This window comes from Myotis yumanensis, unplaced genomic scaffold (genome assembly GCF_028538775.1).
Source record: "Myotis yumanensis isolate MYYU_CA2020_CCGP unplaced genomic scaffold, mMyoYum1.0.hap1 SCAF_18, whole genome shotgun sequence".
Lineage (NCBI taxonomy): Eukaryota > Metazoa > Chordata > Mammalia > Chiroptera > Vespertilionidae > Myotis > Myotis yumanensis.
In genome coordinates, this window is record NW_027223769.1 from 27,820,450 (window position 1) to 27,848,390 (window position 27,941).

A 27,941-nucleotide genomic window follows, 5' to 3' on the forward strand; every position below is an offset into this window, starting at 1 on the left:
ACAGCTGGGCAGGCAGCCGGGGCGGCGGGAGAGGCAGCGCGGCGGGCGTGCGATGCCTCACTTCACCGTGGTGCCGGTGGACGGGCCGCGGCGCGGCGACTATGACAACCTCGAGGGGCTCAGTTGGGTGGACTACGGGGAGCGCGTGGAACGGGATGACTCTGACGGTGAGGGCGCGCCCGGATGGGGCCTTGGCGGGGGCCGGGAGGGGAGCGGACCACGCGGGCCCGCGCTCACGCAGACACTTGGCCCGATCGCTCACACGTCGATGCGGGTCCAACTTTTCTTAGTCGGCGCCGCCCGCCGCCGCCGCCGCCGCCGCCGCCGCCGCCAGTCCCTCGCTCCGCGAGCGCAGACACGATTTTCCTGGGCCCCGGCCCGCCCGCTGTCGGGACGCCCTCCCCACCCCAACTCCTCCCTTGCTGGCCACGGGCGGGGGCTGCAGACGTGGCCGACTAACAAGAGGCTAGGCCTTCGGGGCCCCGAGGCGCGTGAATAACGGCGAGGAGCCTCCATCTCTGGCTCTTCCTAGCTGGGATCGCCGCTGCCCGCGCCCCCATCCCTTCGCCTTCTGTGGTCGCCTCTAGCCTCCTCTCGCTTCGCCTCCACGTTGGTGCTCAGCAACTCTGACACTGAGACGCCCCTGCCCTCCGCCGTCCCTGCGCCTCCCTGAACGCGGCCTGCGGGAGAGGGGTGTGCCTGCGCAGGGGGTCTGTCCCTCACTGCCTGTGAGTGCACTCGTTCGGACCCCGCTTAGATCTGCAGGTACAGCGGGCATCCGGGGAGCCCTCACACGGAACCAGGCTGGTCTAGGTGCTTTACGTGAGTTAACTCGCTTCATCCGACCACTTTCCCCTCCACGGGATCGGTCCTGTTACTCGCACTTAAGAAGGAGTGACTGAGACAGAGCCGTTACACAATTTGCACCAGGGGATTCAAACCCGGAGTTGGGGCCGCCAGCTCCCTAACTCTTAGCCTAGGTATTAGAACTGGGCCTGAGGTGAGCCCCTCCCAGGTGCCTGCCTCTCCATTTGCTTCCCGGAGGCCCCCAGATGGCTGTCCTTGCCAGGGCCCATCCTTGGAGTATGAACACTGCTGGGAACATGTGTCTGCATGTATAGTGGCATATGCATGTGTCATTATGCTTGTGCAAGTGTGTAGCTGTGTGGCATCACAGGGTGAAGGCAGGGCCAGGGTAGCACGTTCTCAGGACCACTTTCCTGCAGGGGTGTCAGTGATGAGGATGGTGATATGACTGATGACAAATGCCTGTGTCTGTGGCCGACCATAATGGAGGTATGCAGAGAACATGTGTGTCGGTGGCATGTGTTAGGTGATGTGATTTTGACCTAGCTCTTGGATTGTCCGTGATGGTGACATGACAGATGATCCATACCTGATGTGGGGGATGGCTGTATGTGAGTCACCTGATTGCCGTGTAGGGAGACGGCACGGACCAGTGGCACGGGCTGCTGGACATCATGGGATTTTACAGGATTGACAGTCATGTTGGTGCACATACCCCAGCCCCCAACCCTGGTGCCCTGACCTGCCCCTAGCTTTGTTCCCGTGGTCAGAGCAGGAGCCAACATCCCTGCTCCCTTTAGTTCTGGGAGGCTTTCCCTCCCAAAGGCTGCTCTGGGCCGCATCCCTAGGATCAGCCTGGACCAGCGGGCAGGCAAAGCTGAGCCTAGCCTCTGGCCCCGCCTTGGCCTCTCACAGGGTGACTGGAGGGACCTGGAGTCACATTGGCTGAGTCCTGCCAGGTCCCTCCAGGCTGGGCCAGCTCCTCCCACATCACCTTCCTCCTCTCATTCCTTGGCTGTGTATGCGGTATGGGGGACACGCTGCGCCCTGGTGAGTGATTATGACCCCTCTTGGTGGGGACTGCAAAGGGTTGGGGGCACAAAAAGCCTCAGGTCCATCTCAGGGGTACCCCCAGCCTGGCACTTGAATCTCTAAAGGTCCATACCTCTGCTCTAAGGGCTGTGTGTAGAGGTTCTAGTACCGCTGGCAGATGCCTGGGAGCACAGGGATCAGACGTGTCACCTGGATACCCATCTGCAGCTGGTGCATTCGCAGCTGCAGTCAGGAATACGTATATATGTGTACTTCACAGGCAGCCCCAGGCCCATGCCATGCTCTGGCTCCCTGAGGATTTCAGGTGGTATCTGAGCAGCTTCAGTCTGGCAGGCATGCCCAGACCTGCCGTGGAATTTTTGGAATAGCTGAGGGCAGTACAGACACCCAGACACTTGCTTAGAGCACCCCACACACACATACACATATTCCCATAGTCTCACGGGAGCTGTCCTTATAATGGGGCTTTAGGGAGTTCTAAGAAATGCCTGCTGGGTGTCTGGCACCAGACTGTCCCTTTTCTGATGCGTCTGGGCAGTTAGAAGAGTGGGTGTTATGGTCTCTACTGTCATAGGGTGTCTGAGGAGCTATGTGACCCCATAAGGCAGTGGTTCTCAACCTTCTTAATGCCACGACCCTTTTGGCATCCAGAAGAGGATGCCAAACAACAGAGAGGGTAAGCAAGTTGCCCTTAGTCACAGAGAGGGAGGGTCAGGAATCCAAGCCAGCCTGCCAGCCATCTCAACACCAAGAGCCCTGGGTATGTGCACCTTGGCCGAATTGCAAACCCCAGACACTTCTCCAGTTAAAATCTTGTATTGCCCCCTGGGGTGCATCCTAGGATGGATTGGGGCCTAGAATAGGATTTGGGGAGCCTGTAGCTCAGCTCCTACCTGGTTCTGGTGAATCCTGGGACCCAAGTTTAGCCCTTCTTATTGGGTGACCTTGCCTCTGAATCTCTCTGAGCTTACTTTTGTTGCTGCTAAAAGGGGGTAAATGATAGTTCATGGAGGGTTGCTGTGAGGCCTCGAGGCAACCCTTGGAAGGGCTCTGAGGTGCCCTGGAGTCATGGCTGAAGGGACAAGGGATCTGCTAGGTCTTGGAGGACCGTCCACAGCCAGTTTTGGGGAACTGCTTTGTGCCTGGATCTGTGTTTTCTGGATACTAGTTCAGTCTCCTCAGAGACAAGGCTACAATGCTAGGGCAGACTGCAATGAATGATGTTAGAATAATTTAGAATTTATTTCAAACTTCACAAAGGATCAGAAGAGATATGTCACCCCCCTCCTTGCAGGCTCCTCCCCTTAGTGTCTCCCCAAAGGACTTATCCTCAGAAAAATCAAAACTATGCAGAGGAATGGGGTAAGGACTCTGAGATAACGCAGATGGTGACTGCAACTAAAGAATAAATTTAGCTTGGAGAACCCTGGATGGTTTAGCTCAGTGGATAGAGTGTCAGCCTGTGGACTGAAGGGTCGCAGGCTCAATTCAGGTCAAGGGAATGTACCTCAGTTGCAGGCTTGATCCCTGGCCCTGGTCGGGGTGCATGCGAGAGGCAACCAGTTGATGTGTCTCTCTCACATCGATGTTTATCTGTCTCTCCCCTTCCCTTCCACTCGCTCTAAAAATTAATGAAAAAAGAGATCCACGGGCAAGGATTAACAACAAAATTAGCTTGGAAATTCCTGGCAGCCAAGGCAGAAAGGGAAAAACGATGAGCTCTGTAGCTGCCATTTTCTGACAAAATTAAGCATCTGACTTAAGTGTACTTTTCCGAGGCTTCTCACTGAAGGGCCATCACTATAACAGGCAATGTTACTGGGTTTTCAGATTTTTCTTGTGGCTCCTTATCCTGATCCTGAACATGATACATATCAGAGAGCAGGGGTCCTCAAACTACGGCCCACGGGCCACATGCAAATACAAACATTGTATTTGTTCCCGTTTTGTTTTTTTTACTTCAAAATAAGATATGTGCAGTGTGCATAGGAATTTGCTCATAGTTTTTTTTTTTAAACTATAGTCCGGCCCTCCAACGGTCTGAGGGACAGTGAACTGGCCCCCCATTTAAAAAGTTTGAGGACCCCTGTCATAGGGTGTCTGAGGAGCTATGTGACCCCATAAGGCAGTGGTTCTCAACCTTCTTAATGCCACGACCCTTTAATACAGTTCCTCATGTTGTGGTGACCCCCAACCAAAAAATTATCTTCGTTGCTACTTCATAACTGTAATTTTGCTACTGTTATGAATCGTAATGTAAATATCTGATATGCAGGATGTCTTTTCATTGTTAAAAATTGAACATAATTAAAGCATAGTGATTAATCACAAAAACAATATGTAATTATATATGTGTTTTCCGATGGTCTTAGGCGACCCCTGTGAAAGGGTCGTTCGAACCCCAAAGGGGTCTCGACCCACAGGTTGAGAACCGCTGCCATAAGGCTTTGACCTCCTGCCGCCTTTGTCAGTTGTGCCATTGGCATTGGCCTACGCACAGCCTTGTAGACTGTGGGACTGAGCTGCTTGGCTCGCTTAGACAGTCCAGGTTCCTAGATGAGGTGATGTTCTATTTTCACATTCTGTTCGAAAGAAGAGTGGACTTTGCCTCAGAAATTGTCATCAGCTTTACCTGTCAATCAATCTCCTTGGGTCATGCAGAATCCTCAGAGCAGCACGTGTTGAGTAATGTTGGCTTAGAGAAGGCAAGTTAAGTCTCATACCGATGGCAAGAGGATGATGTATCAGACGAAGGAGGATTCATCATTCAGCATTCTTTGCTGCAAACAAGAGAAATGAAATTATAGACTATTTAACCAGATAAGGTTGGTAGGCAGTCCTTATAAAACCAGGTATGGTCAGCGAATACCCCCCTAGTCTGGATCACTGACGACACTTGACCTCCATCACCAGACACCAGGCCAGCACTGCTGCCAGTCATTTCACCACCAACTTGGCTTCTTTGAACCCAGATGTCAGCTTCCCATTTGCCCTGAGGCCTCCAGTCACTGTCGCAGCTACCAGACTGTCTGGAGGGAGGGAAACACAAACAAACAAACAAAAACCAACCACTTAAAAAAGGAGTACTGGGTGCCTTCTGCCTGCCTGATGGGAAGTTGGGAATGTCACAAGGGACAGTTTGGAAAACAGGGAAGGGTGCGCATACAGGGCAGCCAGAAAAATCAGCCAAGCTTTGAGAGCTGAGGCAGGCTTACTTAGAGGGTGCATCTGGTTCCTTTCTGCGAGGTTTCCTTGAGGCTGAGGCACCTGGGGGCGGAGGGGAGGTGGCACTGATAGGCCACGCACCTAGTCTGGGCGAGCAGCCGACACCTGGGCCAGGGAAGCCAACAAGCGGCTCCAGCCAGCGGTCCCTGCTCAGTCCAGACCCACCCAGCCCGGCTTTGGACTACGACCCTAGACGGCATCCTGCGCCCCCTTCCGCTCTCTGAACAGCCTCCCGCTTGCCCCTCCTCCCAGCATGCCCCTGGCTGCCCTCCGCGCGCAGTGCATGGTGGGGCAGCTAGTAGGTGGACTTTGACCATGGCGGGCGATGGTGCTCTCTGTGGATTCATCTACCTGGAGGGCAGCACCTGGGCAGGCCCGGAGGACACCGAGGCTTTGGCGCCTGTCTCGCTGGGTATCACCAATGGGAGTGGGGGTGGGGGGGTCAGAGGGCGAGCAAATGCCGGGCCACGCCCCTCCCGGAGGCTCCGCCCCTCAGTGGTAGCACGTGCACGTGCCCCAGCCAGCATGTCTGGGGCCTTCACACCGGCTCCCTGCGCTGGAGGGAATGGTGCGCTGCGTTTTGGTCGTTGGCCACTCTGCCATCACTGGCTCTGCAAGGAGACGGGTGGGACTTGATGGGGAGACTGAGGCCCCGCCTGCTAGCACCGGCTCCGAAGGGCTCCGCAGAGACGATGTTTTGTGGGCTGGCCTGTCGGGAGCCAGCGTAGCAACCTGAGGACTCGGCGGGCAGCCCTGACGGGATTCTGTCCTTCTCTCTCCGCAGGACATGGCAACCACAGAGAGAACAGCCCTTTCCTTTGTCCCTTGGAGGCTTCCAGAGGAAACGAATACTACGACAGGAACCTGGCGCTGTTTGAGGTAGCCGAGGAGCCCTTCTGGGCCGCAGGTGTGGTAGGCAGGTGGGCAGGCGGGAGCCTGCAGGGACCCACGCCATCGCCAAGCAGGCAGGCTGCACAGTTGTGCCTCTTGATGTCTTGGCTCCTCCAGTTGCCTCGTGTGAACCGACACTGCTTTTCTAGAGGCCGCTCACAGCCACACCTCGTTACCCGCCAGGGTATCCACTGGTGACTTTGATTCGGCCTCTCGGCAGGATGACCACCTCTCAGGATTTCCTGTTTCCTTCACTCTAGGAGTCCTCCTAGTCCATGATTCTTCCCTCTCCTGTGCGCTCTTCCTTGTCCTTCCTGGTTGGCTCTTCCAACCCTGTCCCCCCCAAGTTCACTGAGACCCCGTGCTTTTCACTGAATCTGCCCCCTTTCTCCACATCTGCACCTCAGTGGACACCTCTCTGGAAACATTCCCACTTCTGTGCCTCTGAACCTGAATTTTATCCTTTTCAGACCCAAACTCAGAAGCTGGGTCTGGATTCGGGGCCTGGTTTAGGCCCCAAACTCTGACCCACGCATTCAGCCGGAAGTTTCCTAGGCTCCTCAGTCTCCATATGCCCTCAAAGACCTGCATCTTCACTGCTCACTCCAAACCAGTTTCTCCTTGTGTGTAGGGTCAGAAGGGAGCTAACAGACTAACTATGGGCATAGGTAGGTGGAGGCAAGGTGCTGGAGAAGCCACAGGAGCAGAGAAAGCCTAGACCCAGGTGGAGGTTGGGAATGCTAAGCCCTGGGAAAAGCAGCAAGTTTCTGAAACAAAGGTCTTGACCTAGCCCCACCTGAGGATGGGTTAGGGGGCCAAGATCCAACTTTAGGGATTGAAGGGGTTGGGGGCTGGGAAGGAGACGGACCATCTTCTAGAAGGACCAGAGTTTGAGAAAATAAAAGAGACTTTACTTGTCCCAGACATCTCTCTTTTGACTTCCTTGGCTCTCAGAAGTGACTAGGGGTAGCTTTTTCGTGAGAGAGTTGGGGCAAATGTGAGTCCCACTCCCACTCATAGCTGGGAGGTGGCCAGGCAGGACAGGCAGGATGAAGTGTGCCGTTCGCCTGTCTGCTAGCCCTGCCCTGCCCTGCCCTGCCCTCTCCCCTGAGGCAGGTAGGTTTCACAGATGGGTTGGTAGTGACTAGCCAAGGTGTGGCAGAGAGAAGCAGCCGCTGGGCTGAGCTTTTGAGTGCCGAATGCTGGGTTGTGGCGCCCACACCTGCCCAGTTGGCTGGCTTGGGCTTCCCCAGGCGAGAGCTGGGATCAGGCCCAGGCCTGCCTCAGGGCTTGGCAAGGGGCCAGAGGCCAGGCTGCTGGCTACAGATAGGTAGCCCGGTGCCAGCTGGGCCCATTGCCAGACTGCTCTGTGGCTCTTTTTACAGGAAGAGCTGGACATCCGCCCAAAGGTATCATCTCTTCTGGGCAAGCTCGTCAGCTACACCAACCTCACACAGGGCGCCAAGGAACACGAGGAAGCTGAAAGTGGGGAGGTTGCCCGCCGGAGAACAGCCAAGGTGAGCTGGTCAAGGGCAGCAGAGGGGATAGAGGACCTGGGAAGACACGGAATTGACAAATTCCCCACATGCTGTGAGCATCCCAGGGAAAGTGGGTGCCAAGTGTGATGAGCATGGAGGATGGACAGAATGCCTTGGGTTCAAGGAGGCTTCAAGGGGTGGGCTAAGGAGGAGTCCCTCAGGGGGGAAGAAGGGGTAGAGGACCAGGGAGGCCCTCAGAAATGAGAGTGACAGCTGTTTATACTCAGCCCTCTCTGTGGGAGGCATCATGCCAAGCAGTGGGCCTGGGTTCTTGCAGGTCATCTCACAGGAAAGTTGTGAGGTAGGTGCTATTATTATCCCCATTATACAGATGAAGACACTGAGTGTCGGGGTATTAAGTAACTTGCCTAAGATGACTGAGCTAGGTAAAATCAATGTGTAACACTGGGAGACACATTTGGGGATTTATTGTGAGATGTGTGACAATGTAGGAGGCCACATTACTGGCACCCCATCACGATGGAGAAGGGTGTTAGCTTTGGAACCAGGAACATGGTTGTCCCTTGGGCTGTGTGACCTAGAACAAGTGACCAAACCTTTCTGTGTCACTGTATTGGCTTCATTGGCAGACCGCTCCAACAGCCCATGGGCTCCGTGAGCGCCTGGATGGGGAGTGATAGGAGCATAACACTGCTTCTTGGGGCTTTCTCGCCCCCTTTCTGTTCCCTATCCAGGCCTGTGGCCCTTAAGCTCTCCTTTCTCCTCAGGATGACTTTGCACATCTTTGTTTAGCTCCCTTGTGAGAGGGGGCTCAGTCTAAGGGCTGGGGGAAGGAGCCCTCCCTGTCTACCTACTGACTCCCCGAGGTTTGGGAAGCAGCTGTGGTTTGGAAGGAGCTAGGGTCTGGCATTAGCCGTAGTATCTTGGTTATTTGGAAATGCAGAAAGAGCTCTTGGTTAAGATAAGCTGGGTCCCCAGCCTCAGACCTGCTTGTGAGTTTTGGGCCTTGCTGGGGTGGGCCAAGGAGAGACGATAGGATGATGTACACCCCACCTTGCCTCTCTGGGAGACCAGTCAGCCCACACTTCAGAGAGGGCAGCTGAGATCTGAGGTCACATAGACCTGACCCCCACCGTATCCTACTTGTTGTGATTTTGCTGGCATTTTTTGACCTCAGATAGCAGAGAACCCTGTCTCTGGCTATTCCTATTCAGCCCTGCATAGAGGCCTCACCCTCTGAAAGTGTTGCCTGCAGTGGGTGGTAGGCTCCTTGGGTAAGTGCCTCTTCTCTGTCCCTGAAGGCCAAATCCGGGGAGCTAATGGCAGTAAAAAGGTCCCTAAGGCTAGTACACATCTCAGCAAGTGTCAGAAGGAAGCCTGGGTCAGTGAAGGGCCATAGTCCCTTGATCTTATGAGGAGGCTGTGAGGATGCTGGGGTCCAGCCTTAACCTACCTGCCCAGCTCAGCTGGCCCTAGAGTAAGCATACGAGAGGATGCCTCTGTGTCTCAGTTCTAATAGTTTTTCCTCGGAGGAAAGAGGAACCTGGTCAAGTCTACAGTGAGTTAGTAGGAATGTAGGGAGCTGGAGCCACTAAGCTCTGGTCATTATACAGGGTGGGTCTGAGCGGGGCCTGAGAAAAGTAAGGCTTCAGACAGGAAGGGCGGGCCTCTAAGCAGACCTTACCGAGACCCTAGGCAGCCTCTCCAGAGCAGCCGCTCCTCTCGGCTCTACCCTGGTGACCTTCTGAGGCTGCCAAAGGTTATTTGGAGATGCAAAAAGCATTTCAGGCCCTGCCCTTTCCCACACTGCCTTTTTTTCCAGAGTGACTCAGCCTAGAGTTGGCTGAGGCTGGGAGCTGCCTCTGTGCACTGAGCGGTCCAGGGCCTCTGAAAATGGATATAGCCCAGATGAGATCTATCTGTCACCTGTACTGTACAGGATAATTTTTATTTATTTATTTTTTTAGAGAGGGAGGGGGAGAGAGAGAGAGAGACATTGATGTGAGAGAGATACATCGATTAGTTGCCTCCTATAGGCGCCCCAACTAGGAATGAAAGCCACGACCTTCCGATGCATGGGATGATGCTCCAACCAACTGAGCCATGCCGGCCAGGGCTGTGCAGGACAGTTCAGGGGACCATTCATTCTTCCTGGGCCCATCTGTGGTCCTTTAGGCTGCACATAGATCCTGCCCCAGACCTGGACCCTCCAGAAGCGTTTCTGTGGACACATGGTTCTCTCTCTCACACTAGCTCCAGGACAGCAGGCTTTCCTGGGACTCTGGTGAAAGCTTTTAAGGACCCACTACCCTGGGTTGCACTCATGAGGGCTCAATAAGGCACCTGCTCTGCCTCTCTCTATGCTTCTGCCTCTGCCCCAGCCTCCCGGCTGGCCCCTACTCTGCCCTTAGATAGTTGAGAAATCCTGCCTGCATATGCCCATTAGACCTTCTTCACCTGAGTCTCTACTCTATGCAGGATTTTCCCAACACATTATCCTAAGGCCCTTCCAAGGCACCACTCACTAGGCTCAGGAGCATCTTTTGGGTACCTGCAGCGCCTGCTGGAGATACAGTATTGAATAAGCCAAGTCTCTGTCATGATGCATTCGAGTGAACAGTTACCACGACCCGTAGTGATCACTATGATGGAAGGGTATATCGCAGTGATGGCAAACCTATGACACGCGTACTCATTTTTTTGGTTGATTTTTCTTTGTCAAATGGCATTTAAATATATAAAATAAATATCAAAAATACAAGTCTTTGTTTTACTATGGTTGCAAATAACAAAAAATTTCTATATGTGACACGGCACCAGAGTTAAGTTAGGGTTTTCAAAATGCTGACACGCCGAGCTCAAAAGGTTCGCCATCACTGGTATATCGAATGCTGAGGGGTCCCGGCCGCAGTGGCTCAGTGGTTGAGCATCAACCTATAAACCAGGAGGTCTGGGTTCGATTCCCAGTCAGGGCACATGCCCGGTTTGCAGCTCGATCCCCACTGGGGGTGTGCAGGAGGCAGCCAATCCATGATTCTTTCTCATCATTGACGTTTCTATCTCTCCCTCCCTCTCCTTTCTTCTCTGAAATTAATAAAAATATATATTTTTAAAAAATGCTGAGGAGATGCAAGAGGAAGTGCCAGCTCTACATAAGGCAACCCAGAGGAACTTCCTGGAAGAGGCAACACAATGAAAACTCCTGAAGGTTTAACTGAAGAGGAGTTTGCCATGCAGTGAGGCATGATCCTCTCAGGCCAAGTCCAGCACATGTCCTGGTTCAGAGGCTGTGAGGAACCCCTGTCATCGGGGACTGGAACTGACATTAAAGGGATGGGGCGTAGCTGGTGGCCCAAGCCAAGGAGTCTGTCCCACACCGTGGATTACAGGATAAGCAGTGCAGAGGGTCTTTGGCAGGGATGATGAGACTGGACTTGGTTTTCTGAGATCTGCTCTGGCAGCAGAGTGGGCTGGAGTATGGAGAGGTTGACAGGCACCATCGAGGTGCTCCAAGTGTAGTGCTCCAGGTTCAAGGGACTAAGGCTGAGGCAAGGCAGGCTGGTCTAAGGGCAGCTTGAGAGGCAGACTGGATAGGACTTGGTGTCCACCTGAACTGGAATCGGGGGTTGGACTGCGGGGAGACCAGGGGCAACTTCTTAGATTCTGGTTTGGGGGACATGGGGCCTCCCGGGTGAGAAGGTGGGGATCCAAGACAGACCTCTCTTTCTAGAAGTTTAACAGAGGAGAGGAAGGGAAGGGGGCAGTACCTTGGGCGGGGGGAGGCGAGCTCAAAGCTCACATGCGGCGTTTTGAAAAGAATCGGGTTTTATACTTTCCCAGTCCCAAACTGTCTTTATATATAAAGGTCAACATAGACATCCTAGCTATCACCCCACCCCTGCACTCCCAGGACTCCACTCGGGATACCCGGGGACCGCTGAGTGATTGGGGCTGGCCTTCCATGATGCATGTGGGCCCCTCTGATGCTCTACACTTCCTCCTCCCCTCCTGCTCCGTAGGCGCCCAGCATGGGCACCCTCATGGGGGTGTACCTACCCTGCCTGCAGAATATCTTCGGGGTGATCCTCTTCCTGCGGCTGACTTGGATGGTGGGCACGGCCGGTGTGCTGCAGGCCCTCCTCATTGTGCTCATCTGCTGCTGCTGTGTGAGTATCCTAGCTGGGGCGGGGCTGTGGCTGCCCACAGAGCCTGCCCAGCTGAACTGCTCACCCAGGCCCTCCTTCCCGCAGACCTTGCTGACAGCCATCTCCATGAGCGCCATCGCCACCAATGGAGTGGTTCCAGGTGGGTGAGCACCACCCCGGCCTGTTGGGGGGATGGGTCCAGCATCCGCCGTGACATACGCAGGAACCCTTATTGCTCCAGGAACCCTTATTGCTCCAGGAACCCTTATTGCTCCAGGAACCCTTATTCCTCCTGCTCCCAAAGCAGTTCTCGAGTGGGGTCTTAGTCCCTGAATCCATGACAGTTGCATCGTTTAGGAGCTTCTCGGCAGAGTCTGTGATATTTGTTGTGTTTTGTTCCTTTGTTTAAAAGGGGGTTGGGGCTGACAAAAAGGGTGATGGGGTGCTGAAAACCCTCCACACGCCCAGGGTAGGCAGTGCGGAGGGTCTTCAGCAGGGATGATGAGACTGGACTTGGTTTTCAGATACGCTGTTTATTTATACATTCAACCATCTGTTTATATCAGATGAACTCCCAGATATTTATTTTATTCTTTGAATCTTAATCCAGTACTTTATTATTTATTTTGTTGCTCAAACTGTTCCACTTTGGGCATTTAGCTACTTAGGTTGGCTCCTGTGTCTGTGTCCAGATCATTTTTTTTAATCCTCACCCAAGGATATGTTTTTTGTTATGTTTAAATTTTGTTGTTAATCCTCACCCGAGGATATTTTTTCCATTGATTTCTTTTTTAGAGTGGAAGGAAGGGCGGGGGGCGGTGGGGGGGGGGTGCAGAGAGAGAGAGAAAGATCGATGTGAGAGAGACACATCTATTGGCTGCCTCCTGCACATGCCCCAACTGGAGCCACGGGTCAAACCAGAAACCCAGGTATGTGCCCTGACTGAGAACGAAACCTGCAACCTTTTGGTGTATGGACGATATTCCAGCCAACTGAGCCACCCAGCCAGGGCTGTGTTGGATCCTTTTTTTTTTAAGTAACAGTTTTATTTGTATTAGGATAAAATGGAGAGGGGAGATGTAATATATGTTTACCCATAAGAAGGTTTAAAAGTGCATAAAAATATAAAAAGGAAAATTGAAAGTACCCATAATCCTACCATCCTGAGTTCATAACTACTAGCCTTAGGGTCTTGTAAAGAATTAGTATATCATTCTTCCCAAAATCTGTATGTGTGTGTGTGTGTGTGTGTGTATTTCCCAAAATATTGGGAAAAGTTTATTTTTTTAGTAGAATTTATAGGGTATTATCTAATTTATGTGATTATTTTCCAACTCTTGGGTTTTACTTTTTCACTGTTGTATTATTGTTGTGAACAGCCTTGCACACGAATCTGTTCCCTGGCAGCTCCCTTAGGCGAGGGTCCAGGTGGTGGGATTACAGCATGAAAGGGACTAATCTTTTTAAAGTTTTTTGATCCCTGTTCCCAGATTTTTCACCAGAGACATTTTCTCAAGAGCAAATTCAACTAGCAACTTGGGATCACTCTTGTCCCCTGTACCCTCGCTGGTCCTGGGGCCCAGTGTCGACTCTGTCAATCTTACCAGGGATGTTAGACTCTGATGGAAGCACAGACTCAGGGCAGGAGAGTCAGCCATGGACACTCACCCAGTGGCAGGCCCTGTGCTGGGCCCTAAAGACAAAGAACTAGACAAGACACATTCCCCGCCCTGGTCTGGAGGGATCAGACTAACAGACAGAGCCCTAGGAGGGCGGGGGTTGGGGGTGTTCTCAGATAGGAGGCACCCAGACAGAGGAGGCTGTGGGGACTGGCCTAAGTGCAGGGAGTTGGGGGGCAGTGGGCCACTTAGGCAATGCTGTGGTCCTAGCAAAGTAGTCATTTCACTGGGCTGTGTTGGGCGTTGGAGTCGGATGGGAGTGGGATCCAATTCTAGCCTGGCCACTTATTAACCATGCCGCCTTAGGCAAATCTCCCAACCCTTCTGCTCGTCTATAGATGGGAAAATTCACTCCTGTCCCTCTGGGTGGTTGTGAGGGGTTGTCAGGGAGGAGACCGCCTTCAAGAAGAACCAGCCTTGACCTTGACCTGTGTACACTTTCTCTGTTGTAGCTGGGGGCTCCTATTTCATGATCTCCCGCTCACTGGGGCCGGAATTTGGAGGTGCTGTGGGCCTGTGCTTCTACCTGGGAACAACCTTTGCAGCAGCCATGTACATCCTGGGGGCAATTGAGATCTTACTGGTGAGTCATGCTAAGGTCTGGCCAACTCTGCTCTTGTCCAAACAGTCCCTTTCCCGTAGGCCCAGGCTGCTCGTGCTCCTTTCACCTCTGGCCAGGGTCTGGGGCTTATAATGTGGGAGGCCTTCTTGAGAGAGAAAGATCTTTTGCTCAAGCCAGTCTCCCCTTCAATCCCTTGCCAGTTTGGGCTACGCAGGGAAGGGGCCTGGCCTGGCAGCCTTCATCTTGGCCCTGGATATTCCATCCACCCAGGCCCCATTTCAGCCATGGCAGTTGACCTGTAAACTATTGCATTTGACTTAGTGACAGATCTTGATGGTGACGCAGAGCCTGCCTCCCGGGCATGTGTGGGCTCTGGTCAGGTCTGTCTCCCCCAGGCCTCTGTGCCAGGTCCCTTCAGACCCACCTTATCCTTGTCCCCTACATCAGGGTAAGTAGCCACAGGACCCTGTCTGGAGGTCAGTGCCCCCTCCGTGAGCCCCATGTGTGTGCTGACTCAGCTTCCCACTCCCCACTGAAGTGCCCCAGCTGGTAGGCAGAGGGGCCATGGGAATCACGGGGGACAGACAATAGATTTTTTTTTTTTCCAAATATATTTTATTGATTTTTTACAGAGAGGAAGGGAGAGGGGTAGAGAATCAGAAACATCGATGAGAGAAACATCGATCAGCTGCCTCCTGCACACCCCCCACTGGGGATGTGCCCGCAACCAAGGTACATGCTCTTGACCGGAATCGAACCTGGGACCTTTCAGTCCGCAGGCCGACGCCCTATCCACTGAGCCAAACCGGTTAGGGCCAATAGGAGATATTTAGAGGAACCACCTGGCCAGTCCCATCTCTAGGCCCTCTGCCTGTAGCGTGGACCCTTCTCCTATAACTTTGTTGTTTTTGCATTTCCCACATTCCTACATTTATTATTTGGGTTTCCTCTGTAAAGAAAATTTGTCCTTTTCCCCATTTATTTATTTATTCAACCATGTATTTATATCAGTTTGGACTCCTGGATATTTATTTTATTCTTGGTTCATGATCCAGCACTATCACTATTTATTTTGTTGCTCAAGCTGTCCACTTTGGCTGTTTAGTGATTCCAGTTGACTCCTGTGTCGGGATCCTTTTTAATAACAGCTTTATTATGAGATAGTTCACATGCTGTACAATTCACTACCCATTTAAAGTATAGATTTTAAAGGTTTCTAAGTATATTCACAGAACTGTGCAACCATCACCACAATCAATTTTAGAACACTTTCTTCGCTCCAGAACATCCAGACTGGGTAGTAGTCACTCTGTTCCCCCAGCCCTAGGCAACCATTAATCTGCTTTCTGTCTGTAATCAGAGGTACCCATTCTGGACATTTCATATAAATGGAATCATACAGTATGTGGTCTTTTGTGACTGGCTTTTTCTGGAGACTCTTAAAAAAAAAAAAAAAAGATGGGATTCACTCTTCAAATAGGAAAATTGAACCTTCTATATCTGTCTCTTGTTTCAGACCTACATTGCTCCGCCAGCTGCTATTTTTCACTCAACAGACACTCACGACTCTTCAAGTGCCACCTTGAACAACATGCGAGTGTATGGGACCATTTTTCTAACCTTTATGACCCTGGTGGTGTTTGTCGGGGTCAAGTATGTGAACAAATTTGCCTCGCTCTTCCTGGCCTGTGTGATCATCTCCATCCTCTCCATCTATGCGGGGGGCATCAAGTCTATTTTTGACCCTCCCGTGTTTCCGTAAGTAATCTGGGAATACGTTCAGGCGTGGCACTGACATCCCTCCCAAGTAGATGACCTCTGATGCCCTGAGTCCTAGAGTCTGCAGGGTGGAGGCCGGTTGGGACCTCCAGCTGAGCAGGCGATGACACTTGCCCCTCCCCGCAGAGTATGTATGCTGGGCAACAGGACCTTGTCCCGGGACCAGTTTGACATCTGTGCCAAGACAGTCACGGTGGATAATGAGACAGTGGCCACCCGGCTGTGGAGCCTCTTCTGCCACAGCTCCAACCTTACCACTGACTCCTGTGATCCCTACTTCCTGCTCAACAATGTGACCGAGATCCCTGGCATCCCGGGTGCAGCCGCCAGCGTGCTCCAGGGTGCGTCCTCACTCCTGTCCTGCTCCTGACCCGCGGGCTGAGCAGGAGGCAGGGAATGAGCATGGAAGGAAAGTGGATCACAGAGCCGTCCTTGTGTGTCCAGCTCAGAAATAGGGGGGGCGGGGGCAGGTCTGGCTGCCTTCCAGGCCCAGCGGTGTCCTCTCAGCCTGGCTCCTGGCAGCTAGGTTTTGGGTGAACAGAGCCTGTTTGGCCAGTGTCCCAGGCCTGCAGCAGCCCCCAGAAAGTTCTGGCAGCCCCTCTCTCCCCAGTCACCAGCCCCTGACGCTGCCTGGATTATTCTCCCAGGAGCCATAAAGGGCCTCTGTCTAGGGGGCAGGCAGTGGCAGGGCTCTGGCTTCAGCAGCCTTTGCCTGTCAGATTTCTAGCCAGACAGCTCCGCCCCTGTGGCTGGTGCTGCAGACATTCGGCTGAAGCCGCCCCCGGGCCCCCAGAGCCTCTCACATCTGCAGCCTCTGGTTGGGCTGCCCTCAGCTGCCCCTGGGACGTGGCTGGGGCTGCCGTGGTGATGCTGCTGCCCCTGCAGAGAACCTGTGGAGCACCTACCTGGAGAAGGGTGAGGTCGTGGAGAAGCACGGACTGCCCTCCACGGATGCCCTTGGCCTGAAGGAGAATCTGGCCCTGTACGTGGTCGCTGACATTGCCACATCCTTCACCGTGCTGGTTGGCATCTTCTTCCCCTCTGTGACAGGTAAGCCCTTCTTGCCCACCCTCTCAGCCCTGCCCCCTCTGCCGGGGAGCCCCTAAGGGAATCTTGTTGTTTTCGAAGGCATCATGGCTGGCTCAAATCGCTCCGGTGACCTCCGAGACGCCCAGAAGTCCATCCCGGTGGGGACCATTCTGGCCATTGTTACAACCTCCCTTGTGTGTATCCTTTCCCAGGCCTGGGGCAGCAGCGAGGGAAGCAAGAGGCGTCTGCCTTCCTATGTCACCAGCTGGCATGCACGGATACATCACACGTGCATGCGTACTTAGATACCTTTCCTCTCAGACATCACACACTAGAGTGTGTGCACAGCACGAAACCCTCAGCTGTAAGTGCCCCGCTGAGGCTCCGGGCTAAGGCGCGGGCCAGGGGCATGGGGTCCTGTTGGGAACGAGTGGGGGCGGCAGTGGCGTGGAGGCCCAGCTTTCCTTGACGCGGCGCAGACTTCAGCAGCGTGGTTCTCTTTGGCGCCTGCATCGAGGGTGTGGTGCTCCGGGACAAGTGAGTGAGCTGGGCCCCTCGGGTGGCAGTGGGCTCGGCTTTTGCCTACTTTGACACCAGCCCCCGTCAAACATGTGGTCCCACACATATCCTCAGGCTGCTGTTGCCAGCGGTGGTGTGTGCCACTAGGTGGGCCAGGCCCCACCATTACTTTTGCTTCTTAGAGAATGGTGACATCAGAATCAGGGCTGGGACGAGGAGAACAGATAGGGGCTGATGGATTGGACTTCTGTGCTGAGGGGCCAGAGCTCTGCCCACCATAGCCATCCTTACTGACCTGACATCCCTTACCCAGGGTTTGGGGGCTCCTTGCATGGTGTATGGCCTAAGCCTGGCCCCTGCAGGTACGGCGACGGTGTCAGCAGAAACCTGGTGGTGGGCACGTTGGCCTGGCCTTCGCCTTGGGTCATTGTCATCGGCTCCTTCTTCTCAACTTGTGGCGCCGGCCTACAGAGCCTCACTGGGGCACCACGCCTGTTGCAGGCCATCGCCAAGGACAACATCATCCCCTTCCTCCGTGTGAGCCCTTTTGCACCCCCACACCCCACAGCTGGGTGCTTCTGGCCCCTCCCACTGGTGGAGGGCAGGGATACAGATGCATTATATCCTGCTGGGGCCCTTAGTGACCCCAGGGCCACAAAGCCAGCACGAGGAGTTGCTGAGAGCTGCCCTGGCTCTGGCTCTGCCCTGCTGTTGGCAGAGCAGCTTGGGCCCAGAATCCTCATGGCCGATCTATGGCTCATTCAGAGCAGAGAGGCCTGGAGAGGTAGGGGGCAGAGAAACTTGTGGAACCTATTGGGAAAGACATGAGGATGGCCTGGGCCCCAGAGGAGGGACTTGAGGATGCTAGAGGCCAAGCTGTGGCTTGTGACTCAAGGTGTGGAATGGGGGTAACGGGACCAGCTTCTTCCCTTGCTGACCCCACTGACCCTGGTGCGTGCAGGTGTTTGGCCACGGGAAGGCAAATGGTGAACCGACGTGGGCACTCCTCCTGACGGCACTCATCGCTGAGCTGGGCATCCTCATCGCCTCCCTCGACATGGTGGCCCCCATTCTATCCATGTGAGCTGGGGCCAGGGCAGGGCAGAGGGATGGTCCTAGGAAAGGCTCCTTGAACCCTCAGCACCCCATGAGCCAGGGGCCCCGGCACCTCCCTGTGACCCTGTCTGGCATTGAGCGTGCAGCTGGGACACATGTCAGGGTATATGGGCAGCTGTTTGCCTGGCAGAGCTCAGCCTCCCTCTGCATTTAGGAATGAGCCTGATATTTATGCAGAAGAGACAACAGGTCTACACCTTCTGTGAGAGACTCCCAGAGCCGGCAGGTAGCTACTCTCCACTCCTGGACAGGGCCAGCACCCAGTCCCTGGCACCTTGATGAAACCACCGTTGCCCTATCCATCTGTTTTCAGAGTTGTTTGCTTTTAAAGTTCTGGAATCAACAGCATTTGAGTCTGCCAGTGCCCTCAGGAAGTGGTCAGCATGTGGCAATTTCCAGGGGTCCCTGAGACAGCTCATGTGGTTGCTGTGCTCACTGCTGCCATTGTTGGGGCCCACTCCATCTCTCCTCACACATCTTACTCCACTGCCAATGCTCTCTCTGGCTTGTTTGCGTATGATGACACTACCTTTCACTGCCCCACTCAGCCTGTAGGCCTGACAGGCCCCCTTCCGCCTCGACGCAGCCACCTCCCAGCCACAGCCAGGCCACAGTGACCTCTTGTCTCCCCCCAACACACCTCCACCCACTGCTGCCCAGCCTCACCCACACGTATAGTGCACACTGAATCTGTTCTTGCCACAGTCGTCTTGGGTGGTGACTCCTCACTCCCTAAGCCAGAGGATATAGCTCAGTCTTTATTTATTATTTTTTAATCCTCACCCGAAGATATTTTTCCATTGATTTTTAGAGAGAGGGAAAGACAGAGAAATATCGATGTAAGAGAAACACATCGATTGGTTGCCTCCTGCATGCACCCTGTCTAGGGCCCAGGCCGGGGAGGAGCCTGCAACTGAGGTATGTGCCCTTGACTGGAATCGAACCTGGGACCCTTTGGTCCACAGGATGATGCTCTGTCCACTGAGCCAAACTGGCTAGGGCATAGCTTAGTCTTTATCATGGGACTCTTTGGGGCAGCCCTGCTGGGACTGACCACTCCCCTTCATGGGAGTCCCAGTCCTTCTTTTTGTCTGTCCTCCAGCCAGCTGAGGGTAGAAGTTGGCGCCCCTCCTGTCAGCCCTCTGCTCCTCAGCTCTCTTCCCGGAGGGTTCACACAACAGGCCTCGCCCAGGTCCCAGTCTCCTTCATTCCTGCAGTTTCCTCAAGTGTCTCCAATTCAGTGTCTTCAAAATGGCCCTCATTATCTTCTCCCTACCTTCTCCTCCCCACATTCATGATAGCCCCTAATCCAACAGGTCACTAGGCCAGGGGCCTGAAAATTGTGTGGCCCCTCCATCTCCAGACACAGCTCTCCTAGGTCCCGTCCTTTCTCACAGCTCTACACTCGCTCTTCCCCTGCCTCCTCTGCCTGTGAATAGTTGCCTGTCCTCTAAGCCAGGGGTGGGGAACGTCTGGCCCGTGGGCCGTATAAGGCCTGCAAAATCATTTGGCAGTGAAATCATTTGCCAAGGCAACCGCAGGTGGGACTCGACGTTCAATAAATCTAGGAGCTTTTTTCATAGCAACATAAATTATATTAAGTGAATAATAGTAAGCGGATGATGTTATATTCAAATGGCCCTTGGCAGAAAAAAGGGTCCCTCACCCCTGCCTAAGCCCTGGCTCTGAGGACACCTGTGCAGTAGCCCCATCTGCCTTGGGCATGGGAATGGGTGCTGTGAGGCTGTAAGCACCTGGCTCAGCCCAGGCATGGCAGGGACATCAGGTACCTGGCTGCCAAGGAGGCCTCTGTACCAACCAGCCCCTGTGGTGCAGGTTCTTTCTGATGTGCTACCTGTTTGTGAACTTGGCCTGTGCTGTGCAGACGCTCCTGAGGACCCCCAACTGGCGACCCCGGTTCAAGTACTATCACTGGTGAGCACTAACTGGTCTCCTGAACCAAGTCCTCTGACATAAGTGCTATGGGGAAGCCAGGAGACCCATTCAGGATGGGGTTTGAGTTTCCTGGGCTGTAGTTGCTATTGGTGAGAAATTGGGGGACTGGGGAGCTTGGTCTGGGGCCATACTGGTTTTTCCCTGATTCTTGTTCTTCCCCACTCTCTGGCCCAGGGCATTGTCTTTCCTGGGCATGAGCCTCTGCCTGACCCTTATGTTTGTTTCCTCCTGGTACTATGCCCTGGTCGCCATGCTCATTGCGGGCATGATCTACAAGTACATTGAGTACCAAGGGTGAGTGAGGGGTTGCCACCTGGTCGGGGCAGGTGGGGTGATCTGTATGTTGGGTTGGGGGAAGCTGAGCCATCCTCTAGCCACCATAGGTGCGGGGCTGGGAGGTTGGGGGGCTTTGATTCAGGGCCTGGCCCCCTTCCATCTCACTACACCTGGACAGAGTCCCCTGAGTGGGACCAGGGGCTCACCAACTGACGGTGGCCTCTGTAGGGCTGAGAAGGAATGGGGTGACGGGATCCGAGGTCTGTCCCTGAGTGCTGCCCGCTATGCACTGTTGCGGCTAGAGGAGGGGCCTCCTCACACCAAGAACTGGCGGTGAGTTCACACCCAGACTGGCAAAGGCCACTCTAGGTTCTCAGGGGGCACTCTGAGGGTGGGACAGTCGAGAGGTGCTGGCTCCCCTTCCTGATCCATGTTCCCCATCCTGGGGTGTCCAGGGGTGCCCTTGGATCTCTGCTCCCCAAACCTGGGGGAGCCTGTGAATTGAGAGGGAAAGAAGAAACGTGGCTCCTTGGAAACCTCTGCCCTGGTCTCAGGCTGCCTCACTGTCTGGCTCCTGCAGGCCTCAGCTGCTGGTGCTCCTGAAGCTGGACGAGGACCTTCACGTGAAGTACCCACGGCTCCTCACCTTCGCCTCTCAGCTGAAGGCCGGCAAGGGCCTGACCATCGTTGGTTCTGTCATCCAGGGAAGCTTCTTGGAGAGCTATGGCGAGGCCCAGGCTGCTGAGCAGGTGCCTGCCGCAGGGGGCACAGAGCTGAGCCAGACTCCAATGCCCAGGCTACAGCTGGCACATAGGGGAGGGGACCAGTTCTGGCCAGCCAGGTGGACAGCAGTGCTGCCACCTAAGAGCTGAAGCCAGGGTGGCTGTCCCATCTTAAAAACATGGCCTCTGGGTGGGCAGCTTGCCTCCTCCCCTTCCCCGCCCCCAGCAGAGGGGATGCTGATGGCCTTGACTTCTGAGCCTGGTGTGTTCCCCCCAGACAATCAAGAACATGATGGAGATTGAGAAGGTAAAGGGCTTCTGCCAGGTGGTGGTAGCCAACAAGGTGCGTGAGGGGCTGGCCCACCTCATCCAGTCTTGCGGCCTGGGCGGCATGAGGCATAACTCCGTGGTGCTGGGCTGGCCCTATGGCTGGCGACAGAGCGAGGACCCACGTGCCTGGAAGACCTTCATTGGTGCGTAAGGGGCCAGGATCTGGGCTCAGCCATGGGGACGGGGGCCGGGGCTCAAGTGAAAGCAGGGCTGCAGGCTGGCAGTCAGCAGTGTCCCTCCTCCCCAGACACCGTGCGCTGCACCACAGCTGCCCACCTGGCCCTGCTTGTGCCCAAGAACATTGCCTTCTACCCCAGCAACCACGAGCGCTACCTGGAGGGCCACATTGATGTGTGGTGGATCGTGCATGATGGCGGCATGCTCATGCTCTTACCCTTCCTGCTGCGCCAGCACAAGGTATGCCAGGGGGGTGCACCTGGGTGAGAGGGCTGGGCCCTTGGATTGGTGGGGTGTGACTGAAACACCCAACTGCTCCGTTGCCATAGGTTTGGAGAAAGTGCCGGATGCGCATCTTCACCGTGGCCCAGATGGATGACAACAGCATCCAGATGAAGAAGGATCTGGCCGTCTTCCTGTACCACCTACGCCTTGAGGCAGAGGTGGAGGTGGTGGAGATGGTGAGCCACCCACCCCGATGTGGCCCTGTGGATACCCTGCCCCGCACAGCCCAGTTCTCATGGCCCACCCTCTCCCCAGCACAACAGTGACATCTCCGCGTATACCTATGAGCGGACACTGATGATGGAGCAGCGGTCCCAGATGCTGCGGCAGATGAGGCTGACCAAGACTGAGCGGGAGCGAGAAGTCAGTGGCCTAGTTCAGGGCATGGGCAGGTGGTTGGGTCAGGCCTTTGGAGACACCATCGGACGGAGGCATCGGAATGTCGGTGCCCAAGTCCCTGCAGCCAGGTCCTCTCTTCCCTGCCACTGAGGCTATCTCCTCTCTCATTTTCTGCAGGCCCAGCTGGTCAAGGACCGGCACTCAGCCCTAAGGCTGGAGAGCCTGTACTCTGATGAGGAGGATGAGTCTGCAGCTGGGACTGACAAGATCCAGATGACATGGACACGGGATAAGTACATGGCAGCTGAGCCCTGGGACCCCAGCCATGCCCCTGACAACTTCCGAGAACTGGTGCATATTAAGCCGTGAGTGCCACAAAAATAGACCCAGCCACATCAGGGCCCGGGGTGAAGGGTGGACAAGCTCTGTGGGTAGGGCCCATGACCAGCTGCATTACCTGCAGGGACCAGTCCAATGTGCGGCGCATGCACACTGCCGTGAAGCTCAATGAAGTCATCGTCACACGCTCCCACGATGCCCGCCTGGTCCTGCTGAACATGCCCGGCCCACCCAAGAACAGTGAGGGTGATGAAAACTGTATCCTTTTGTGGAGAGGCCAGCAGTGAGGAGGTGGACAGCCTGTGAGGTTACTCTGGGTGCTTCTGGGGGGGTGTTCCAAGTCACCCCAATTCTGATTGATGCCCAAACTTCCTGGGTACCCTTGGTCCTGATGCTGTTTCTTTGACCTGATGACCTATAGACATGGAGTTCCTGGAGGTGCTGACTGAGGGCCTTGAGCGGGTGCTGTTGGTTCGTGGCGGTGGCCGTGAAGTCATCACCATCTACTCCTGAGCCCGATAGAGACTGTGGCCTAGAGTGGGGGTGTTCAGGGTAACACCCCCTCTAGCACCCATCTGCCAGTCCTGCTTTGCCTGGCCCTGCCCTAGACCCAGCTTTGGAGATTGGGCCTGGGCCTGGCCATGGAGAGGGATCCGGGGTCCTACAGGACCCTAAGAGGTTAAAGGACTCCCCCCACCCCCGGCCCCCCGATCAGCATCCTGGGAGGCCTGGAGAAGACTGGTGGGGGCTGACATTGGGTTTGAAGGCAGCCAGCCCAGGAACGCTATTTATTGAATATTTATTGTTGGGATGTCACCATCAGAGAGAAGGGGAGGGGTGACGAGGGAGGGGGTCCTACCCAGCCCGCCTGCAGGAAGTCCTGGCTCAGATTACTGTGGGCAGGGACCCCCACCAAGCTGAGCTTAATGGAGCCAGCCAGCTGAAGCCTGACTTTTTTCAATAAAACATTGTGTACTTCTGGGCCTCCTGCTGCCCGAGCTCTGTTTCCCCTGGCGCCAAGGGAAAAAGGCGGAACTGAACCCAGGCCCAGAGCCTGCTCCAGCTCCAAGGCTGTGCCCCTTTCCCCACAACCTCTGGCCATAGTCATTGGCTAGACTGTCCCTCCCACTGGCCCCGGGGCCCCTCCCACCGCCACTCCAGATAAGGCCAGCCCAAGACTGCTTCACTGGGCAGTAGGCACTAGGGCTGGAATGGGGCTGCCCGGTTCCCCATGGCAGTGGGTGCTGCTGCTGGGGCTGCTATTCCCCCCTGCCGCCTCCTTCTGGCTCCTCAATGTGCTGTTCCCCCCGCAAACCACGCCCAAGGCTGAGCTCAGTAACCACACACGGCCCATCATCCTCGGTAAGCCCCCACCAGGCCCCTGATGCACCAGGCCAGACCTTGGGGAGCCCGGGCCTTAGCCCCAGGTAGTCAACCCTGCCAAAGCCCTCTGCCCTTGTATTAGCCCTGATACCTACCTCAGTGGTCAGAGGGGCCAAAGGCTTGACCTGCAGAGAAGTCAACCCCTTCCCTCCACCACACTGTTCCTGTGTCTCTAAGTTATCTACCCCAGCTGGGAGGAGTGGGGGAGTGGGTGTGTGTGCCTGAGGGCTTGGCCAGGGTATTAGCTGCAGCCATTGGACCTTGGGCTAAGCCCCACTGCTCCTTCCTCAGCCCTCACCCCAGCAAGGACAAGATGCTCAGCTCAGGAGAGCAGGAAAGGCCCATCAAGGCCTGTCCCCCTATTCCCAGGCCCAGCCCCCACATCCCCATACCTATTTGTTCTCACCTTGGACTTCAGCAGTAATGGAAAGCCAGGCTAGGTGTTTGCTTTGCGAGGGCAGAGGTCAGTGGCCCTGGCCTCTGCCCTTTTCCTGCCTAAGGGGAGCGTGGCCTTTGCACTGCTGGGGGGATAGGTGGGAGAATGATTACAAAGAGGATTGTGTCCTTCGTCCCTAGGAGTTGAGGGTGTGGGAAATGTAGGCTGGTCACTGCAGTGGTGGAGGGTGGGTGTGAGGCTGGGATGGGAATCACGGGGGAAATCCGAGGAACCCAGAGTGAAGGCTAGTGCCCGCAGTGCCTGGCTGCCTGGGGAACCAGCTGGAAGCCAAACTGGATAAACCAGATGTGGTGAACTGGATGTGCTACCGCAAAACAGAGGACTTCTTCACCATCTTTCTGGATATCACTATGTTCCTACCCCTTGGAGTAGACTGCTGGATCGATAACACCAGGTACGGGCCATCCTCTCCGCCCCAGCCCAGCCCCCTCACCCTGCCTCTTGGTTGCTGACCTGCTGACTCTCCCATTGTCCGCAGGGTTGTCTACAACCGCAGCTCTGGGCGTGTGTCCAACGCCCCCGGTGTACAGATCCGTGTCCCTGGCTTTGGCAAGACCTACTCTGTTGAGTACCTGGACAAAAACAAGCTGGCAGGTGTGTGGCAGGGGGAAAGGGTGGGGCTCCAGGCCGCAGGGGGCCTGTAGGAGCCATGGCCAGAGCCCCAACGCTGCTGCCTCCCCCACAGGTTACATGAACACCCTGGTGCAGAATCTGGTCAACAATGGCTACGTGCGGGATGAGACAGTGCGGGCTGCCCCCTATGACTGGCGCCTGGAGCCCAGTGAGTGTCTCTGCAGATGATGGGCTCGTGGCAGGGCCAGTGGCCCCTAACCCCCACTGCCCTGACCCAATTCACCCTCCTCCCTCCACAGACCAGCAGGAGGAGTACCACCAGAAGCTCTCTGGGCTGGTGGAAGAGATGTATGCTACTTATGGAAAGCCTGTCTTCCTCATTGGGCACAGTCTTGGCTGCCTGCACCTGCTCTATTTCTTGCTGCGCCAACCCCAGTCTTGGAAGGATCGCTTCATTGATGGCTTCATCTCTCTTGGGGCTCCCTGGGGTGGCTCCATCAAGCCCATGCTGGTCTTGGCCTCAGGTGAGTTCACCTGCATCCTGTGGTGGGATTGAGGGATGGAATAAAGCTGACCGGGGGCCTGTGCTCACAATGCCAGGTTGGGGGTGTGGTCTACCACCCATGGGGCATGGCCCTTGTCATTGGCCCCCCAAGAGTAGTGATCCTGGCCTGGACCATTAGAGTGGCTCCTGCCAAAATCTGTCTTAGTGGTGAAAAAGTGAGAGTTTAACAGAAAATGAACCCAAGTAGTCTGGCTCACTATCCCAGGTTTGTTCCTGTAGTCTCAGGTCCTACCCACCCAGCTTTCTGCTGCCTCTGCTCCCAGGAGCTCCTTTGCCCAGGGATATGCCCTACTGAAGACAGATTTGCCAAAGCCAGGGCCAGACCCTAGGAGCCCCTCCTGCCCTTCCCTGGGGACTGGCATAGCTACCATCTGTTGTGCACCCACTGTCTGCTGGGCCCAGCCAAACTCAGTCTTCCCTGTTGGGGAAGGAAGGAAAACCCTCTTCAGACTACATTAGTTAGTGTCAAATACAGACACGGTCTTGTGTCATCCTTCCTGACCCCTGTGCAGCATAGACTACAGGACCAACAGATACTTGACTGAGAGAACTGCCAGCATTATCCCCCACCTTTGACACATACACATCCATCCTCAGGAAAACACCCCCTGTCCTCCTTTGAGGCCCTACAGCTCTGCCTCACAGCAGTATCCGGGCTTATTTAATTAGGGGCCCAGTGCACAAATTCATGCACCTTGAAAGGAACTGTGAGCTGCGAGGCTGCGGTGGGTACAGGGGCAGTTCTCAGCGCATCCTCTGCCCCTCCTGCCTCATCCCTTTCCCCTCTCCCCCGTCCCGTCTGCCTGCAGCCCTGCTCCTGCTGCCGCAGCTCCCATGCACTGACAGCACTGGCCCTGCTTGCACCCACTGATGGCAATTGCCACTCAGGAGCCGGGCCGGTAGAGAAGCTCTCAGGGGTGATTGGGGCCAGCGCTGGGCACCAGCAGTGGTGCGAGTGCTGAGTGGGACCGAGGCACATGGGAGCAAAGAATTTTCAGTAACCACCAGAGGCTCGCCCCGATGACAGTGACCGGTGCCCCGCCTTGGTCTGGTGCCCCCGGTCACCTGCTCCACCATTCTGCCATGGCGGACGCCCGCCATGTTCTGCACTCTGCCATCTGCTGCCGATGCCTGCCATGTTCCATGCATGCCCCCTGGTGGTCAGCGCACATCATAGTGACCAGTTGTTCGGTCTATTTGCATGTTAATATTAGCCTTTTACTATATAGGATAAACACACATTAAGTACCTACTGAATGCTGCTGGCCTTGCTCTAGTCTGGCTTGGAGTCAATGTTTAGATTAGGCTGGGACAAAAATGAGCATGCAGCTGAGCTTGAGCTGGGCAGCAAGATGTAGGCCAGGGGCAGCCATTTCTTGCTCCCTGCCCACCTTGCTCCATGTCCACAGGTGACAACCAGGGCATCCCGATGATGTCCAGCATCAGGCTGAAACAGAAGCAGCGCATAACAACAACGTCCCCCTGGATGTTTCCCGACTACCGGGTATGGCCTGAGGACCATGTGTTCATTTCCACACCCAGCTTCAACTACACAGGCCGTGACTTCCAGCGCTTCTTTGAAGACCTGTACTTTGAAGACGGCTGGTACATGTGGCTACAGTCACGTAGCATGCTGGCAGGACTCCCAGCACCTGGTGTAGAAGTGTATTGTCTGTATGGCGTGGGTCTGCCCACGCCCCATACCTACATCTTTGACCATGGCTTCCCCTACACAGACCCCGTGAGCATGCTCCATGAGGATGGCGATGACACTGTGGCCACACGCAGCAGTGAGCTCTGTGCCCAATGGAAGGGCCTCCAGCCACAGCCTGTGCACCTGCTGCCTCTGAACGGGACAGACCACCTCAACATGGTCTTCAGCAATCAGACACTAGAGCACATCAATGACATCCTGCTGGGTACCTACCGACATAGCACCTCTGTACCCACAGCTGCTAGCCCAGGGACCCCGCCCCCTGAATAAAGATCATCCTTTGCTGCTGTAAGCCTTGAGATCTTTGTTGTGGGTTGAGGGGGAGACTAGGGTTCACACAGCAGGATTCATTATCAGCAGCTGCAGGCCTGGTGCCTTGTGGAGAATAGGGCAAGAGGAGCTTGGCTAAAACCTAGAATTGAACTAGCCATCCTGAGATGTACAGCTTCCCGCTCTCCTGCTTGAGCTCTTAAGGCAGCCTGTCTCTGTGCCTGCTTCTGCTCTGGGCATGGAGACAGGTC

The 27,941-nt window shown here is 55.1% G+C and overlaps 2 protein-coding genes across 3 annotated transcripts; both read left to right on the plus strand.

Annotated features, from left to right (window-relative positions):
• On the plus strand, positions 1-23,713 carry SLC12A4 (solute carrier family 12 member 4). 2 transcript variants are annotated; one of them, XM_070399030.1, is made up of 24 exons: positions 1-167; positions 5,870-5,964; positions 7,362-7,493; positions 11,495-11,641; positions 11,726-11,780; positions 13,752-13,882; positions 15,378-15,619; positions 15,767-15,981; positions 16,526-16,690; positions 16,769-16,867; positions 17,149-17,206; positions 17,551-17,725; positions 18,150-18,268; positions 20,141-20,239; positions 20,435-20,554; positions 20,765-20,869; positions 21,117-21,285; positions 21,536-21,731; positions 21,836-22,005; positions 22,095-22,226; positions 22,306-22,413; positions 22,567-22,754; positions 22,853-22,986; positions 23,150-23,713. In XM_070399030.1, the coding sequence occupies exons 1-24, from the start codon at positions 53-55 to the stop codon at positions 23,239-23,241; spliced, it is 3,261 nt and encodes a 1,086-aa protein (XP_070255131.1). In that variant the 5' UTR covers positions 1-52; the 3' UTR covers positions 23,242-23,713. The 2 variants fall into 2 exon arrangements, with proteins under 2 accessions (XP_070255131.1, XP_070255132.1); XM_070399031.1 differs by lacking the exon at positions 20,765-20,869.
• Positions 23,714-23,813: 100 nt separating this feature from the next.
• Positions 23,814-27,701, plus strand: LCAT (lecithin-cholesterol acyltransferase). The gene is made up of 6 exons (XM_070399032.1): positions 23,814-24,090; positions 24,806-24,962; positions 25,047-25,162; positions 25,254-25,349; positions 25,441-25,665; positions 27,116-27,701. Exons 1-6 carry the CDS (start codon positions 23,940-23,942, stop codon positions 27,688-27,690), a joined length of 1,320 nt encoding a protein of 439 aa, XP_070255133.1. The 5' UTR covers positions 23,814-23,939; the 3' UTR covers positions 27,691-27,701.
• The last annotated feature ends 240 nt before the right edge of the window (positions 27,702-27,941 follow it).

What these genes read in the sequence shown, in the direction of transcription:
- LCAT (XM_070399032.1), top strand. Translation starts at nt 23,940, where the DNA reads ATGGGGCTGCCCGGTTCCCCATGGCAGTGGGTGCTGCTGCTGGGGCTG. An exon ending in TGACTGGCGCCTGGAGCCCA is followed by an intron (nt 25,350 to 25,440) that starts GTGAGTGTCTCT and finishes CTCCCTCCACAG; the next exon opens with ACCAGCAGGAGGAGTACCAC. An exon ending in CATGCTGGTCTTGGCCTCAG is followed by an intron (nt 25,666 to 27,115) that starts GTGAGTTCACCT and finishes CCATGTCCACAG; the next exon opens with GTGACAACCAGGGCATCCCG.
- SLC12A4 (XM_070399030.1), top strand. Translation starts at nt 53, where the DNA reads ATGCCTCACTTCACCGTGGTGCCGGTGGACGGGCCGCGGCGCGGCGAC. An exon ending in GGTGTGGTGCTCCGGGACAA is followed by an intron (nt 17,207 to 17,550) that starts GTGAGTGAGCTG and finishes TGGCCCCTGCAG; the next exon opens with GTACGGCGACGGTGTCAGCA. An exon ending in AGGCCCAGGCTGCTGAGCAG is followed by an intron (nt 21,286 to 21,535) that starts GTGCCTGCCGCA and finishes TGTTCCCCCCAG; the next exon opens with ACAATCAAGAACATGATGGA.